Source organism: Mytilus californianus, unplaced genomic scaffold (genome assembly GCF_021869535.1).
Source record: "Mytilus californianus isolate M0D057914Y unplaced genomic scaffold, xbMytCali1.0.p SCAF_2, whole genome shotgun sequence".
Classification (NCBI taxonomy): domain Eukaryota; kingdom Metazoa; phylum Mollusca; class Bivalvia; order Mytilida; family Mytilidae; genus Mytilus; species Mytilus californianus.
The window spans coordinates 139,175,456-139,194,863 of NW_026262668.1; the positions used below are offsets into that span (position 1 = coordinate 139,175,456).

A 19,408-nucleotide genomic window follows, 5' to 3' on the forward strand; every position below is an offset into this window, starting at 1 on the left:
ATTTATAAATATCCTTATTTGAAGAATAACTTTTAAATATCAGGATACTTTTAAAACTGAATGCTCATTTAAAATAATATCTATAAAGCGTAATTAAATAGGATGTTGTTCCATACACGCTTACATGTTTGACCTCGTTTACCGGATTACCTTTATGTACATTGTTATGCATCATTAATTCTATTGATAAAGATAAGCTAAGGACACCTCATCAAAGGTAACAAACCTGTAATCAGTGAATGATTTATGGCTTCAATGTAACTTATTGAAGGGATAATTGTTTGACAGCTTGTTGTTATTTAAATAAAAGAAAACGTGTTTTTTCTACTTTTTATTGATGTACACAAGCTAAAGACCAAGCCGTACATTTATGTACCCAGAGGATTAGACTAACTGAGACACTTCAAAGTATCTGAAATATGCTGCTTCTGTTTTATTAAACCCAATTATGACCGAAATATCTTTGTGAAATAGATTGCCACAATTATAAACTAAAATGCCCAAACGGACATGCCCAAAGCCCCAAACGGACATTTTTATCGATCGATAGTTGGTAAAAATTGAAATGACCGTTTCATGAAAATGCCTTGAATAACAAAATGTGGCACACCAATTCTATTTGACCGTTTGAGGCTGAGAGCAGACGGTCTTTTTATGAAAGTTTCGGTCAAGTCCGGAATATATGACCGTTTTGGAAGCCCTGCCAGAGACGGATACGTAAATTCCGTGTACGTTTGCAAAGCGTGAATGAGTGGAAGTAGCTCTTTCTACGTTATTTCTTCAAGAAAATATTCGAAATAAACGTGAGATAAAGGTATCAATGACAATTTAAGCATTTTTTGAAGAAATTAGGATGCATAATTAAATTTCACACCAGCGCACATGCGCACACGTGTACTAGTTCAAACAGAGACATGTCTCTAGGTTCAAACAACGTGGTTATGACGATTTTTCATTTTCACCTTTTTAATTTTTTCATCAAATCATATTTGTAAACGTATTTCTGATAATTTAAACCTTTTTGACTAAATTAATTAGATGCAAACTGCTGAAATGTAAGAAAATAACTTTGAATAGACCGATCAATGTCCGGTTCAAAATAGTTTACCTGTCACCTGAACAGGTAAATTTCAGCTGTTTGACAACTAATTAGCCTTGATTAAAATGAGAAGGTATTAAAGTAGGGGTTGTTTTGATAGTACTTAATGATCATGTCACTTTTATGACCGGAAATGTGTGGCTGTTAAAGGCAAAACGTTGGGTCTAAAAGATCGCGAATTGTGTTAAAATGACCGTCTCTTAAAGCCTTGAAAACTAAAAAGTAGATGACCGTTTCATGCTTTGCCCAGCCGGACTTTTACCGGACATTATACAAATGTCCGGCATATATGACCGTATTGGAAGCCTTGGTTTTATTTCTGTTCTTCATCTCAAAGTCAAATTGAGACCTTCAAGAAGGAGGACAAACTCTCATCTCAGTTACAAAAATTAGTTATGAGATAACTTTAGACAGAGAAAGAAAACAATCTATTTCAACTATGAGACAGTTGAACAAAAAACATAAGCTTATAGAATCAACTGAGAAACCAGAGAAAACAAAAACTTATAGAATCAACTGAGAAACCAGAGAAAACAAAAACTCTCAACTCAACTTTGAAATGTTGACCAGGAAAAATATAAATAAACTACATGAAATAAGATAAGGAGACAACAACTCAAAAACACAAACATAGCATAGAAGGCATCTATGTGTAACACATATAGTCCTAAATACCATTCATTGTAATGTACTTTTGTATGGAATGAGATGTTGAGATTTTTTTTCTTCTTAAGGTAAAATATTACGGAGCCTCAGAGTTTGAGACCAACAGATACGATGATGCCATACTGAAATATCAAGTAGGTTCAGAAATAAAATGAATTATTTACACCATTTAACTGATTTCTTACAAACATCCAGGTTACTGTACCTTAGATTAACACGAATTTTCCATGGAGAATTTAAATTTCAGTAGTTCAATATATTTTTCAAGGCACTTACATAACCAAAATAGACGAGTTATGAGAAAATTGGTTAAAGATGAATGGAATATGCTGTAATTGTCATTCCATATCAATGTGATGGATGTAAATGTATAATTAGTTACATATTGTGCTAGTGACCTAATACGATATATATGGCGTCAGTAAATTCCATATGGGGTGAGAGCGAAGCTCAAATCCCCATATGGAATTTACTGACCCCATATATATAGTATTAGGTCACTAGCACACTGTCTACGAATTTATCTTACTGACTATCTTAACATGTGGTATTTAGACTAGTGGCCTATCAAGGTGATCAAGTCTTCAATACTTAGTATTAAGAACCTACTTCCATTGGTCTATACAAAAACAAATGCCAACAATAACAACTTGTTAGCTTTGAATGTGTTTTATGAATTTATTTCAATCAATCATCATCAATTTCTTCGTCTGTTGAAACCTTCAGATTTTTCCTCAACACCGTGTTGTTTTTACAAAGGGATGTAACACCACTACTAACCGTGTATTGAAATAAACCACGCATACTTACCCCATATGAAATATACACGGTCTCCACACAGTTGCTTTTAACCAATCATATTCCTAGAAATGTATAGGAGGTAAGATAAACACGTATATGGTAATTGAATGATGGAATGACAGGTGCTGGTACCACTCTATGCCTTAGTAGCAAGGGTATCAACAAAAATTTGATAGGAGGGTAAAATGCTTCAAATTAACAACATGATTATGTGAATTTACAATCTATTTGATTGAAAATATTTAAGATACCTGAATTTTATTTTCTGAAATTATATAATAGCACATCTATGAAAATAGAATTTGCCCCAATATAAAGAAATACCTGCAGAACAAAGAGTAAATCTGTCAGATTTCTATTTTTGATGATTGCTGCAAAGTATACTATGCCCAACTCTGTGTTTAAACCGTTTTATTTTTTTTGGCAGAAAGCAGAATGGAAATCTATGGCCACATTAAACGTGTTAAACACTCTACAGAACCTCGTGATAACAATGTCTACAGTGGCAGGCTGTCTGCTGTGTGCCTGGGCCGTGGTCCATAGTCTCAGTAACCTACACCTAACTGTTGGGGACTATGTGTTGTTTGGTACTTATCTCATGCAATTGTATGGACCTTTAAATTGGTTAGGAACCTATTACAGGTCAGTATTTGTTTCATAAACCATTCCTATGGAATTATTCTGCAATCTGAATAAATGAAAATGTATGGTTAATATCAAAGGGACAGCAACCCTATGGCCTTTGTCTATGCATTCATTAATATTCTGCATCATTTTCACTACAGATTTAAGAAAGAAGTATAGTCAATGAGGCTCAAATATGGCCTTTATTTCTAGCTTAACTTTTGTCCCCTGTGCAACGTGTTGCGGGAGACATAGAAATACCAGGTATCTGTCTGTCCAGTCTTGTTAGCGCTCTCACATGTACAATTTTTGCCAGATTTTTATAAAACTTATATCATAGGTTTATAACAGCATTGTCTCGGACAAGTTTGAAAATAAGTGCAGATCAACAATTTTCAAAAGAGTTATGCCCTTGGAAATATTAATGATTTTGAGCGCTCTCATGTGTACAATTCTTGCAAGATTTTTATGAAACATAGGAAGAAAGAAAAGAAGTTAGCAGTATCCTTTAACTTCAGTTTCAGCTATATAGATGATGTTCTCTCACTAAATAAATCTCATCGAACTTGAGATAAAGGATTCAACAGATACAGTTAAGTCTGCCTCATATCTTGACTTACATCTAGAATTTGACAATGAGGATCGTTTGAAAACAAAACTTTACGACAAAAGAGATGATTTCAGCTACCCCATTGTGAACTTTCCATTTCTATGTAGCAACATTCCATCAGCGCTTGCATACGAAATATATACTCCCAGTTGATACGATATTTCAGGTCTTGTATTTCCTATCATGATTTCCTTGATAGAGGGTTGCTGCTTACAAGGAAGCTATTAAACCAAGAGTTCAAAGTGATGAAGTTGAAATCATTCATTCGTAAATTATACGGACACCATCATGAGTTGGTTGACCGTTTTGGAATATCCATTTCAGAGACGACAACGGATATGTTCCAATTGTTGTAACTACAATCCCTTCCCCTTTTCCCTGAATGTGACCTACCGAATTAGGCTTATCACTAGGTTTTTACTAACATAAGCAACATGATGAGTGCCACATGTGAAGCCGGATCTGCTTACCCTTCCGGAGCACCTGAGATCACTCCCAGTTTTTGGTGGGGCTCAAGTCGCTCAGTCTTTAGTTTTCTATGTTGTGTTTTGTGCACTGTTGTTTGTATGTTTGTCTTTTTCTTTTTTAGCCATGGCGTTGTCAGTTTATTTTTGACTTATGAGTCTGAATGTCCCTTTGGTATCTTTTGTCTCTCTTTTATATCATAGGTTTATATCAGCAATGTCTCGGACAATTCTGAAAATCAGTGCCAATCATCAATTTTTAAAAAGATTTATGCCCCTTGGAAATATCAATTATATGGAAAATTGTATTGTTAGTGCTTTTCATGTGTACAATTCTTGCCAGATTTTTTTGGAAATTATATCATAGGCTTATATCAGCAATGTTTTGGACAAGTACGAAAATCAGTGCTAATCAACAATTTTTATACGACCGTAAAATAATTTTGCGCTCATATATTGGTATGATGCTGGCGTCGTCGTCGTCGTTGTCCAAAGACACATTGGTTTTCGCACTCTAACTTTAGTTTAAGTCAATGGATCTCTATGAAATTTTACCATAAGGTTCAATATCACAAAAGGAAGGTTGGGATAGATTTTGGGGGTTATGGTACCAACAGTTAAGGAATTAGGGGCCAAAAAGGGGAAAAAATAAGCATTTTTGTAACTTCCAGACATAACTTGTGTGTTAGTGTATGGATCTCTCTGACATTGTACCACAAGGTTCCATATCACAAAGGGAATGCTGGGATTGATTTTGGGGGTAATTGCCTCAAAATTTTAGGAATTAGGGGCCAAAAAAGGGGCAAAAAACAAGCATTTTTCTAGTTTCATGACAATAACTTGTGTGTAAGTGTATGGATCTTTCTGAAATTGTACTACAAGGTTCCATATCACAAAGGGAAAGCTGGGTTTGAGTTTGGGGGTAACTGCCCTAAACGTTTAGGAAAAAGGGGCCAAAAAACAAGCATTTTTCTAAGTTTCCAGACAATAACTTGTGTTCAAGTGTATGGATCTCTCTGAAATTGTACTGCAAGGTACCATACCACAAAGGGAAGGCTGGGATTGAGTTTGGGGGCGATGAATCATAAGGGGGTTCAAAAAATTGGGGGGGGGGATTTTTTTTTCCTTTTTTTTTCTTTTTTTTTCTTTAAAATTTTCCATTTTAAATTGGTTATTTCTGATTTATATATAAAAGCAAATAATAATGATATGGTTTGAATAGGTAAATTAAAATTTTTTTAAGTTCTTAGACCACATTCATTCTGTGTCAGAAACCTATGCTGTGTCAAATATTTAATCACAATCCAAATTCAGAGCTGTATCAAGCTTGAAAGTTGTGTCCATACTTGCCCCAACTGTTCAGGGTTCGACCTCTGCAGTTGTATCAAGCTGCGCCCAGCGGAGCATTTTATTAATAGTTATGTCCCTTAGAAATATTAATTATATGGAAAATTGCATTGTAAGCGCTCTCAAGTGTACAAATTTTTTGCCAGATTTTTATCAAATTTATATCAAAGGTTTATATCAGCAATGTCTTGGACAATTTTAAAAAATTAATGCAGATCAAATATTTACAAAAGAGTTATGACCCTTGGAAATATTAATTTTATCAGAAATTGCTTTGCATTTGCTCTCAAGCCTTCATTTCTCTAAGATATTTATAAAAAATTTAAAGAACAAAAAAGTTTTTTTGTTAGTTATTGCCCTTGGACAGATAAAATATGTGCAACGAAGGGGACATTGAAACTATGTCCTTTTATTAAATTAGGATTTAATGGCAATTATCATAATATACCATACTTTTAACAAATGACTAGATAGGATATGTTTTTAATCATGCTTCTGAGCCACTGTACCTTTGCCCATTGTGTACGAATTAATTTAAGTATGCATTTGTACTTTATGTCATCAATTTGTATTTGTGTTATATGTCTTACATTTACACTTTATTTATCAGAATGATACAACAGTCTTTCGTTGACATGGAAAATATGTTTGATCTTCTCGATGAAAGCCAAGAGGTAATGCATTAATAATTATTCTCATTACAAAATACTTAAACTAAAAATTACACACTATTAAAACTTCAGAATTTGTTTTTAACACAAATGGCAAATTTTATTTTGTTTAAGCTTTCTTGAGTGTGAGATTTGCTATTTTTTTCTACATCATTCACTAACATCAGCTTGATATTCAATTGGCCATCATGTTATTTGAAAAAAACTTTTATTTGACTGAACATACACCATATGGTTAAGCAATAGTAACAATTAGGGTTTTGTATTCTGGGTACAAATAAAAGATTCTAAGTATGCCACAATTAGCAACATGTTCCTAGAGATTCACTGGTTTGTCCTCTTCATTGATTAACTGTCACAGTTTTTGCCAGGTATAAGAATGTTAAAAAGTATACATTTTCTAATTCCAGGTCACAGATATTAAAGATGCAAGGGATATTGTTTTAAAAAATGGAGAAATACAGTTTAAAAATGTCGACTTCTATTATGATCCAAGGTAATAATAAGAACAAAATAACCAGTAGATATGACTATTTCTCTTTAAACACACAAGTCTTGAGATTAATTAACAGTTGTACAATAAATTTTAATTTATCTACATTTATCTAGTTTATTTAGTTCTGTACCCTCCCTTTTCATTTTGTTCTCTCTCATCTGATTAAAAAAGGATTCAAATATTGAAAAAAACTTTACCTTTTAAAACAGGCAACAAAAACAGAACTTTACCTTTTAAAACAGGTAACAAAAACAGAACTTTACATATTAAAACAGGTAACAAAAACAGAACTTTACCTATTAAAACAGGCAACAAAAACAGAACTTTACCTATTACAGGTAACAAAAACAGACCTTTACCTATTAAAACAGGCAACAAAAACAGAACTTTACCTATTAAAACAGGCAACAAAAACAGAACTTTACCTATTAAAACAGGTAACAAAAACAGAACTTTACCTATTAAAACAGGCAACAAAAACAGAACTTTACCTATTAAAACAGGTAACAAAAACAGAACTTTACCTATTAAAACAGGCAACAAAAACAGAACTTTGTCTGTTAATAACTAGCAACAAAATACTAGATTTATCAAAGATGGTTGTTGTGTTTTAATTGTATCTTCTCAATCTCATTTGTTGTGGAAGAGCAAGGGACAGGTTTGGAGGTTTATATTGTTTCTTACATTAACTGAGCTTTTGTTAATATTTTAACTTCTATTTTCTTTTCAGTAAACAGATTTTGAAGAGTATAAATTTTACTGTTCCTGCTGGTCAGACCTATGCTCTGGTAAGACAAAGCTTTAAATATGTAAGGTATACAATTTTCAGTGAATGTTTTGGCCTTAGATTAAATAAATTGCATTGTTTTTGTAAACAAAAATTAACTTTCTTTAAGGCTAATATTCAATTTAGCAATTTTTCATTAGTGATTTAAAAAAGTATTATATTGTGTATGACTCAGCTTGCCAGTAACTCAGGACAAAACATCTGAAGAAATAACAAAAGAGTAGTTCAATATTTCAATACATGTTCCTAGACAAGGATATCAATCAGCATATATTTTTATGTCTATTAGTGTAACAAAACTCATCATTTTGTCCTGAATGATAAGTATTTCTGAATGCTTATAGAAAAGAAAATGTATGTGTTATGTGAAGCCTGGTTACCTGCTCACTGTTCCATGTTAAACCAAGGTAATCCCATTCACATGGGAAACTAAACTTCCCGATTAGTGATGAAAGTTGGTTGAACAAATTCTTTCATGCCTGGCCCTACCAGTGCAAAGTAGAGCATTATCTCATACTAGGTTCGATCTGATACAAAATATTACAAATATAGAGACTAAAGACAAGGCAAGTGAAGGTTTGAAAGGTTGTAGGATGATCATCAAAACTAAGTCCTCAACTCATACTGTAAAGAGATGTAAACAAGTATACATAAATTCAAGTGACATAGACATACATTTGGTGAATAAAACTGCCAAAATTCTGTTTTACAGCAAAATCGGTTTTAAAGTCAATTATCTTTATGCAGATACTTAACATAACACATTATAAATTTAGTGGGTTAGAAGCACTTTTATGGAAAGCACTTCATCACAAATCCTTAAATCTAAAATTTGAAAGCCAAGGATGTATATGAATACAGGAAGAGCTACATGACCAAAGTGGTTTATTTATTTTTAGGGAACATTATTTACTTGTTTCAGGTTGGACATTCTGGGAGTGGTAAGAGTACAATAATTAGGTTGTTATTCAGATTTTATGATGTCACTGGTGGTCAAATAATAATAGATGGACAGGATATATCCAAGGTAGGTATATAACTTGAATTGATGTTTAAAGAGTACTTTGTTTGTCAGAGCATTTACTAAAAGTTACAAGAATATCTGAAGAAAAAAAACAGGCTGTATATGTTCATATTAAACTAAGATAATTCATTATCCTGCTGACTTTAAACATTATTTGTATCGTTGATTGATTTTTACCATTTTTAAAGATTGGTAAATTCTATGCTCCTATTAATATTTAACAAAAAGTTCTAACAAACCTGATTACTGAATCTGAAAAAAAGAGAGAAAAAATGAAAGTTCTTTTATACAGATTTTTATACGCCCGTTTACGGGACGTATTATGGTATACCTCTGTCCGTCCGTCCGTCTGTCCGTCCGTCTGTCTATCGTCAACATGTCGGACATTAACTCAAAAACGCTTTAACCAATTTGCATAAAACTATGGTGAATTGTTTATATCTATTGACGTGAGCTCCCTTTCTTTTTTTATAAAATTTAGATTTTACGTTTCCGAGTTATGGGGTTTTATTCATTAAAAAAAGGGGGATTTTCCAGTTTTCGGACAATAAGTCAAGAAGTTTTTCACCAACTTGCAAGAAATTGTGGTGAATTGTTTATATCTATTGACATGAGCTCCCTTTTGATTTTTATAAATTTTAGATTTTACTTTTCCAAGTTACAGGGTTTTATTCATAAAAAAGGAGGGATTTTCCAGTTTTCGGATAAAAACTCCAAAATGCTTTCAGCAATTCTTATGAAACTTTGGTGAATTGTTTGTATGTATTGATGTAAGCTCCCTTTATTTATAATGAATTACACTGAATGTTAGGGAAACACCAAAAATCAATCTAATGAATCATGGAGTTCATGCTCTATCATGAAAAGAGGGATAGTAATGAAGAGAAGGAAAGGTTGGATGTAAAATATTTTCAAACCCTACAAGACTTAAATGTATTCTACATTTTAGGTGAAACAAGAATCTTTACGACAACAGATAGGTGTGGTACCACAAGATACAGTTTTATTTAACGATGATATAAGATACAATATACGATATTCAAAGTTTACAGCAACTGATGAAGAAGTAGATAATGCAGCAGATGTGGCTGATATACATCAAAGGATTCTTACGTTTCCTAAAAGTAAGTAGAGGGTGTAATACGGCAGCAAATGTGGCTGATATGCATCAATGGATTCGAACGTTTCCTAAAAGTGAGTAGAGGGAGCCACAGGGCAGCAGATGTGGCTGATATACATTAAAGGGTTTGTACATTTCCTTAAAGTGAGTAGAGGGTGCGACAGGGCAGCAAATGTGGCTGATACACATCAAAGGATTCTTACGTTTCCTAAAAGTAAGTAGAGGGAGCCACAGGGCAGCAAATGTGGCTGATATACATCAAAGGATTCTTACTTTTCCTAAAAGTGAGTAGAGGGTGCCACAGGGCAGCAGATGTGGCTGATATACATCAAAGGATTATAACGTTTCCTAAAAGTAAGTAGAGGGTGCCACAGGGCAGCAAATGTGGCTGATATACATCAAAGGATTCTTACTTTTCCTAAAAGTGAGTAGAGGGTGCCACAGGGCAGCAGATGTGGCTTATATACATCAAAGGATTTTAACGTTTCCTAAAAGTAAGTAGAGGGTGCCACAGGGCAGCAAATGTGGCTGATATACATCAAAGGATTCTTACGTTTCCTAAAAGTGAGTAGAGGGTGCCACAGGGCAGCAAATGTGGCTGATATCCATAAAAGGATTCTTAGGTTTCCTAAAAGTAAGTAGGTTGCCACAGAGCAGCAGATGTGGCTGATATACATCAAAGGATTTTAATGTTTCCTTAAAGTAAGTAGAAGGAGCCACAGGGCAGCAAATGTGGCTGATATCCATAAAAGTATTCTTACATTTCCTAAAAGTAAGTAGAGGGTGCCACAGGGCAGCAGATGTGGCTGATATACATCAAATGATTTGAATGTTTCCTAAAAGCAAATAGGGTGCCACAGTGCAACAGATGTGGATGATATACATCAAAGGATTTTAACGTTTCCTAAAAGTAAGTAGAGGGAGCCACAGGGCAGCAGATGTGGCTGATATACGTCAAAGGATTTTTACGTTTCCTAAAAGTAAGTGGAGGGAGCCACAGGGCAGCAAATGTGTCTGATATACATCAAAGGATTCTTACGTTTCCTAAAAGTAAGTAGAGGGTGCCACAGGGCACCAGATGTGGCTGATATACATCAAAGGATTCTTAGGTTTCCTAAAAGTAAGTAGAAGGAGCCACAAGGCAGAAATTAGCAGGTAGTAGATGTTGCTGATATAGTTGCATAGGGTTTGTACATTTCGTAAAAGTGAGTAGAGGGTGCGACAGGGCAGCAAATGTGGCTGATACACATCAAAGTATTCTTACGTTTCCTAAAAGTAAGTAGAGGGAGCCACAGGGCAGCAAATGTAGCTGATATACATCAAAGGATTCTTACTTTTCCTAAAAGTGAGTAGAGGGTGCCACAGGGCAGCAGATGTGGCTAATATACATCAAAGGATTTTAATGTTTCCTAAAAGTAAGTAGAGGGAGCCACAGGGCAGCAGATGTGGCTGATATACATCAAAGGATTATAAAGTTTCCTAAAAGTAAGTAGAGGGAGCCACAGGGCAGCAAATGTGGCTGATATACATCAAAGGATTATAAAGTTTCCTAAAAGTAAGTAGAGGGAGCCACAGGGCAGCAGATGTGGCTAATATACATCAAAGGATTTTAATGTTTCCTAAAAGTAAGTAGAGGGAGCCACAGGGCAGCAAATGTGGCTGATATACATCAAAGGATTCTTACGTTTCCTAAAAGTAAGTAGAGGGTGCCACAGGGCAGCAGATGTGGCTGATATACATCAAAGGATTCTGACATTTCCTAAAAGTAAGTAGAAGGAGCCACAAGGCATAAATTAGCAGGTAGTAGATGTGGCTGATATGTAACATAGGGTTTGTACATTTCCTTAAAGTGAGTAGAGGGTGCGATAGGGCAGCAAATGTGGCTGATACACATCAAAGGATTCTTACGTTTCCTAAAAGTAAGTAGAGGGTGCCACAGGGCAGCAGTTGTGGCTAATATACATCAAAGGATTATAAAGTTTCCTAAAAGTAAGTAGAGGGAGCCACAGGGCAGCAGATGTGGCTAATATACATCAAAGGATTTTAATGTTTCCTAAAAGTAAGTAGAGGGAGCCACAGGGCAGCAAATGTGGCTGATATACATCAAAGGATTCTTACGTTTCCTAAAAGTAAGTAGAGGGTGCCACAGGGCAGCAGATGTGGCTGATATACATCAAAGGATTCTGACATTTCCTAAAAGTAAGTAGAAGGAGCCACAAGGCATAAATTAGCAGGTAGTAGATGTGGCTGATATGTAACATAGGGTTTGTACATTTCCTTAAAGTGAGTAGAGGGTGCGATAGGGCAGCAAATGTGGCTGATACACATCAAAGGATTCTTACGTTTCCTAAAAGTAAGTAGAGGGTGCCACAGGGCAGCAGTTGTGGCTAATATACATCAAAGGATTTTTACGTTTCCTAAAAGTGAGTAGAGGGTGCCACAGGGCAGCAGATGTGGCTAATATACATCAAAGGATTTTAACGTTTCCTAAAAGTAAGTAGAGGGTGCCACAGGGCAGCAGATGTGGCTGATATACATCAAAGGATTCTTACGTTTCCTAAAAGTGAGTAGAGGGTGCCACAGGGCAGCAAATGTGGCTGATATCCATAAAAGGATTCTTAGGTTTCCTAAAAGTAAGTAGGGTGCCACAGGGCAGCAGATGTGGCTGATATACATCAAAGGATTTTAAAGTTTCCTAAAAGTAAGTAGAGGGTACCACAGGGCAGCAGATGTGGCTGATATACATCAAAGGATTTTAACGTTTCATAAAAGTAAGTAGAAGGAGCCATAGGGCAGCAAATGTGGCTGATATCCATAAAAGGATTCTTACATTTCCTAAAAGTAAGTAGAGGGTGCCACAGGGCAGCAGATGTGGCTGATATACATCAAAGGATTATAAAGTTTCCTAAAAGTAAGTAGAGGGTGCCACAGGGCAGCAGATGTTGCTAATATACATCAAAGGATTTTAACGTTTCCTAAAAGTAAGTAGAGGGAGCCACAGGGCAGCAGATGTGGCTGATATACGTCAAAGGATTTTTATGTCTCCTAAAAGTAAGTAGAGGGAGCCACAGGGCAGCAAATGTGGCTGATATACATTAAAGGATTCTTACGTTTCCTAAAAGTAAGTAGAGGGTGCCACAGGGCAGCAGATGTGGCTGATATACATCAAAGGATTTTAACGTTTCCTAAAAGTAAGTAGAAGGAGCCACAGGGCAGCAAATGTGGCTGATATCCATAAAAGGATTCTTACATTTCCTAAAAGTAAGTAGAGGGTGCCACAGGGCAGCAGATGTGGCTGATATACATCAAAGGATTATAAAGTTTCCTAAAAGTAAGTAGAGGGAGCCACAGGGCAGCAGATGTGGCTAATATACATCAAAGGATTTTAACGTTTCCTAAAAGTAAGTAGAGGGAGCCACAGGGCAGCAGATGTGGCTGATATACGTCAAAGGATTTTTATGTCTCCTAAAAGTAAGTAGAGGGAGCCACAGGGCAGCAAATGTGGCTGATATACATAAAAGGATTCTTACGTTTCCTAAAAGTAAGTAGAGGGTGCCACAGGGCAGCAGATGTGGCTGATATACATCAAAGGATTCTTATGTTTCCTAAAAGTAAGTAGAAGGAGCCACAAGGCAGAAATTAGCAGGTAGTAGATGTGGCTGATATGTAACATAGGATTCTGACATTTAGTAAAAGTAAGTAGAAAGGGCCACAGGGCAGAAAGTAAAGGGCAGCATATGTGGCTGATATATAACAAAGGATTCTAACATTTCTAAGAGTAAGTAGAGGGAGCCATATGGCAGGAATGAGTGGACAGTAGGTTTTTGGAAAAGGGATGGGCTCCCTAGTTAGCAAACATTTGGACTGATAGTTGACAGAAAAAAGTGGTACATTTTAAAAAAAAATGTAATAACCATTGAAATAATTGATTTTATGGAATTTCATAAGCTCTTTTTTGTTTATAAATATGTCGGGGCAAAGAATTATTCTCTTTATTGTCTTTTTATTAAGGGTTTCTGCTAAAGATTTTATTTTAAATGATTCCACTTATTGCATAGTGTTCTTTCTTTTTAGAATATGAAACTGTAGTTGGTGAAAGAGGATTAAAATTAAGTGGTGGAGAGAAACAAAGAGTAGCAATAGCAAGAACAATTTTAAAATCTCCTGCTATAGTATTAATGGATGAGGTATATTTAATAGCCATAATAGTATAAAAATATATCTTTATACTATCTGTTCATTATACAACTGCAAACAAAGTTTTAAGTGGGGCGGGGAGAAGGTTTAAAATCATCCTGTCCATCTGTCTGCCTGTCTGTCATTATGCAGTGTAAGTGCTACTCCTAAATGGCTAGACCTAAAAGGATGAAGCTTTATACAGTTACAGAGCCACTACCTGATGATGTGTGAAAAGGAATCTAAACCCTACATGTTAAAGGGGAGACAATCAAACTTACTTAAGGAATATAATCTAAACCCTACATGTTAAAGGGGAGACAATTAAACTTACTTAATTAAGGAATATAATCTAAACCCTACATATTAAAGGGGAGACAATCAAACTTACTTAATTAAGGAATATAATCTAAACCCAACATGTTAAAGGGGAGACAATCAAACTTACTTACTTAAGGAATATAATCTAAACCCTACATGTTAAAGGGGAGACAATCAACATTACTTACTTAAGGAATATAATCTAAACCCTACATGTTAAAGGGGAGACAATCAAACTTACTTACTTAAGGAATATGATCTAAACCCTACATGTTAAAGGGGAGACAATCAAACTTACTTAAGGAATATAATCTAAACCCTACATGTTAAAGGGGAGACAATCAAACTTACTTACTTAAGGAATATAATCTAAACCCTACATGTTAAAGGGGAGACAGTCAAACTTACTTAAGGAATATAATCTAAACCCTACATGTTAAAGGGGAGACAATCAAACTTACTTAATTAAGGAATATAATCTAAACCCTACATGTTAAAGGGGAGACAATCAAACTTACTATAGTGTCATTAGTCTATGTTGTATTCACAGAAAATCTCACTGCTGCCACCATTTGAAGCACCCATCTAGAAAGTAAAGAATTTTTTGTTCATAGAAAATAAAGATATCTGAAAAGGAAGCAAAACAGTATTCAAAATGTTCAAATATTGTTTAAAAAATAATAATTCTAATATGAAGTGCTGCTTTCACTTTGTAAACAACAGTGTGATAAAATTCTCAATATATCTATATTAAGCGTAGACTCACAGATGTGAATATTTATGGCTGTTACAGTTTACCTCCCAGATAAATCAACATGTATCAGTTCCTATGTGCAAACACTATGTTGATTTTGCGGAGATAACATTGAAATTAAAAAAAAACAATACAGTACTGTTATTCCTATATATTCTAATACATAAGAAAAAGAAATAATGTATGAAATTGAAATAAAATAAAATTCTGCAAAATTACATGAATGATCTTGGTGCATTTACACATCAAAACATGACGTCATACAAATAAAAACTTTCAAGCTACAAAGGTTATTCCATTACTTGCTCTAAATTTGGAAAATATCATTAAATTGGAGTTTTGTTGCAGGTGTTGTGTCATTTCCTATTTTATTGCATTATTTGCACATTTATGAATTTCAGCAAGTCAATATGGCGGCTCACTTTTTAGTCACAACATGTCAACTGTTGATTTGACAGTTAATAGTAGCCAACGAAAAAAAAAAAAAAAAAAAAATAGGATAGAACAAAATCATCTTCTGTGTTCCTTATTTGATATGCAAAAATGTATTTTGTCACAAATTATTACTTTTGAAAACATATTTTTGCTTTTTAGCTTGTTTCTTCTCTGAATCCATAATTTACTTGGAGAAAGAGATGGAACTGAAATTTGTAAATGCTTATCCAAAGCTGTACAAAATTTTCATATGAATTTTTCCATTCAGTGACCTGAAATAATGTGATTAAAACAAAAAATGTCCATATATTTCAGGCTACATCAGCATTAGATACTAAAACTGAAAGAAATATACAGACAGCTTTAGAAAGAGTATGTGAAAACAGGTCTACAATTATAGTAGCTCATAGACTTTCTACAATTATACATGCACATAGAATTCTAGTTTTACAGGAAGGAGAGATTGTAGAACAAGGGAGGTAAGTACTACATATTTTTATAGAATTGAACAAAAATGGGGGACTAACCAAGGCTGATCAAAGGTATTTTCTTATAATGACTATCCTCATTGCCAAAAAACTTTATTTGATAATAAATTTGTGCATGCATTTATAATTGCAGTTATTGAACACTGGATAAAATTGTGAGATTGATTATTAAGATTTTAGGGAACTATCATTATAAGAAATGTTTTTGTTATAATTTCCTTTAGCCTATGTGGCTTCTACCATAAATGGAAATGTTAAAAGTTTTGACAACAATATTTATGTTGCTAGACAAAGTTCTATTTATGTTGCTAGGCAAAGTTCTGCACGAAGGTTGGCAGATCTGTTACTTATAACTTTATATTTTTTCAGTCATGAAGAGTTACTGACAGCTAATGGACTTTACAGTGAAATGTGGTCAGAACAGCAGACTAAAAAGGAGGATATAGATAATTCATCACTTAATGGTACTGTTGAGAACAAGGATAGTTGATAAACCATGCATTGGAATTAACATTTAATCTTGTGTTGTACATGAAATATTGAGAATTATTTATATTACCAGGTATCCTGAAAGGAAGAAAGATTTTGTACATTTTTTCCAGTCATTTTCAACTTTCCTGTCATTCCATTATGATTCTTTTGTCTTTTTGTAATGAAGGGTATACATATATTATTATGATACCCCCCTCCCTCCCCAATCCAAAACAGGGAGGAATACAAAGATTGTGCATATGTTGTTATGTCATGGGCATAAAATGACTGTAAGTTGTTAAGTGGTAATGTTTTGTTGTATGCAGTCATCAAAGACTGTATCTTAAAAAGACTTGTCTATTAACTTCTTATGTATAATCATGTTTCAAAGGGAGTATCTAGTTGCTGCATTTAAATTTGAAAATGACTGTTTTGTAATTATTTCCCTTTGACATTATCCTTAGGGTAAAGATTTTGGTCCACTATATTCAATATTGACTTGAGAAATATTTCTTATACAATTACAAAACCCATTGGAAATATGCTTGTACATTTGATTAGTCCTCTGATGCGTGATACATGTAACTAAAGTCTTCATGTTTTTTTTGTTATTTGAAGAATTTGGTGCTGACTGGAAATTTGATAGTTTCACAAGTTTTTGAGACTTTTGGAAATTTAGAGTAAGACCTATTGTATAGACACCTATTTTAGATTGCATGTTCACTTCTAGATATCTTTTGGTTTTGTTATTTGGTTGTTCTCTCAATGGAGAATATTCAGCCCCGGTGTTGGTGGGGTTTGTGTTGCTCAGACATAAGTTTTCTATGTTGTGTTTTGTATACTGTTGTTTGTCTTTTGGTCTTTTTGTCCCTATGTAACGCGTTGCAGGGGACATGGAAATACCATGTGTCCGTCCGTCCCGTCTTGTTAGCGCTCTCACAGGTACAATTCTTGCAAGATTTTTAAAAAACTTATACTTTATGTTAATATCAGCAATATCTCGAACAAGTTCTATAATGGTGGCCGATTGACTTTTTTTTAAAAAGAGTAATGCCCCTTGGAAATATTAAATTTATGGAAAATGGCCTTGTTAGTGCTCTCACAGGTACAACTCTTGTCAGATTTTTATAAAACTTATACTATAGGTTAATATCAGCAATATCTCAGACAACTTTTATAATGGTGGACGATCAACTTTTTTTTAAAAGAGTTATGCTCCTTGGAAATATTAAAGGAGTAGGTCCGGTAAGGGCCGATTTTGGCCTAAAATTTCAGGTTCATCTGATGTAAGATTTTGAACACTTTTTAAAGACTTAAGTGTCTATTTTAGTAGATTCAATTAGTTTATGTGAAAGATTTGAACTGATTAGGTCATTCAAGACGCTCAAATTCAAGCTGAAATATAAAAAATCTATCAAATATGCCATAATATGTCACTTTTCAGGAGGTTTTTGTCAAAAATGAAAGTGGCCACATATGTGTTCATTCTTAAACTTTATATATGTTATGTATTATCATCAAATACAACTTACATTTAAATATTAAGAATGAACACAAATGTGGCCACTTCCATTTAAGACTGAAACCGTCTAAAAATTAACTCAAATGCTAAAATTGTGAAGATTTCAGTAATTTAGCATGACTTAATGATGCTAGTACCCGATACATGTGCATTGTATTGTCAAAAACAGTCCATATTTATGTAACAGAAGTATTCTACTTTCCAATAAATAGCTAAAAGTTTACATTTTATCAATTTTGTAAAACTGCTATATTTTGGGGCCAATAAGAGGTCTTACTGGACCTACTCCTTTATGGAAAATGGCCTTGTTAGTGCTCTCACAAGTACAATTCTTGCCAGATTTTTATAAAACTTATACTATAGGTTAATATCAGCAATATCTCAGACAAGTTCTATAATGGTGGATGGTCAACTTTTTTTAAAAGAGTTATGCCCCATGGAAATATAAAATATGTGCAACGTGGGGGAAATTGGAACTCTGTTCTTTTATTCTTTTTATTTGCCTTGGCATTGTCAGTTTATTTTTGACATATGAGTTTGAATGTCCCTTTGGTATCTTTAGCCTGTCTTCCACATCACCTATTATATATGTTTATTTTGTAAAAAAGTACATTTATGAATGTTGTTGTTACTTTCAGATCTTTCAAATTTTTATAATTATATTTCTACTATACTGTGGATTCTTTTAATTTTGTGTGTACTACCTTTCGTGAATTGAGTAAAAATGTATTTTTGTGGATTTGCCAAAGTCTGCATACAAGCCTATACAATAATTCACACTTCGTTGAACATTCAAATTCATGGTCTACCTATCCCCACAAAATTAACTAAAATTGGTACCCGATCACTAATAATGAATCCACAGTATCTGGTTATTATCTCCATCCGTCCTTCAGTCTGTCTGGCCATCCTCTGAAACTTTTGTTATTCCCAGGAACCACAAACCAGATCTTCCTGAAATTTGGTGTCAATCTTCATGTGAGCATACTTAACTGTACGATGCATGTCAATCTTCATGTGAGCATACTTAACTGTGCGATGCATGTCAATCTTCATGTGAGCATACTTAACTGTGTGATACATTTTAAGATTCATCACTCAACAAGTTCCTATGTTCTTACACATAATATGAAATTACAACAATTGCTCATCAACTTTCTGTTTACGGAATACTTACAGCTGAGGTAACTTGTTTTTTCTGAAGCATGATGATGAACTGACATTTAGCTTTTGTAGACCTCCTTTTATTGTGATAGAATTAATACATCAAGAGTCCAAGTAAAATTGATAAGATTTTACACAGACTTGGTGCACTATATTGTGTTGTACACTTTCTACTTTAAAGTAATTATGAATAACTATTTATGATTATGATAAGGACCTTGTAATGTGTAGTCTGACGTTAGAATTTTGCACTAGGAAATTTCATATCGCTATAAATATGAAAGTATGACCAAATTTGACAACAGGTCATATGTCATCCTGTTTAGAATAACAAGTGATAGAACTGTGTAATTTATGGTATTTTTATA

The 19,408-nt window shown here is 34.1% G+C and overlaps 1 protein-coding gene across 1 annotated transcript in view; it reads left to right on the forward strand.

Moving 5' to 3' along the window:
• The window catches only part of LOC127731235 (ATP-binding cassette sub-family B member 6-like), a 32,937-nt gene extending 13,952 nt beyond the window's left edge, over positions 1 to 18,985 (forward strand). The window contains exons 11-20 of the mRNA XM_052240229.1: positions 1,834 to 1,899; positions 2,994 to 3,208; positions 6,222 to 6,285; positions 6,693 to 6,778; positions 7,509 to 7,566; positions 8,488 to 8,592; positions 9,539 to 9,713; positions 13,784 to 13,896; positions 15,711 to 15,874; positions 16,253 to 18,985. Of these exons, the coding sequence (XP_052096189.1) occupies positions 1,834 to 1,899; positions 2,994 to 3,208; positions 6,222 to 6,285; positions 6,693 to 6,778; positions 7,509 to 7,566; positions 8,488 to 8,592; positions 9,539 to 9,713; positions 13,784 to 13,896; positions 15,711 to 15,874; positions 16,253 to 16,373 (1,167 nt within the window). The 3' untranslated portion in view covers positions 16,374 to 18,985. The remainder of the gene's footprint in view (positions 1 to 1,833; positions 1,900 to 2,993; positions 3,209 to 6,221; positions 6,286 to 6,692; positions 6,779 to 7,508; positions 7,567 to 8,487; positions 8,593 to 9,538; positions 9,714 to 13,783; positions 13,897 to 15,710; positions 15,875 to 16,252) is intronic.
• Positions 18,986 to 19,408: the final 423 nt, after the last annotated feature.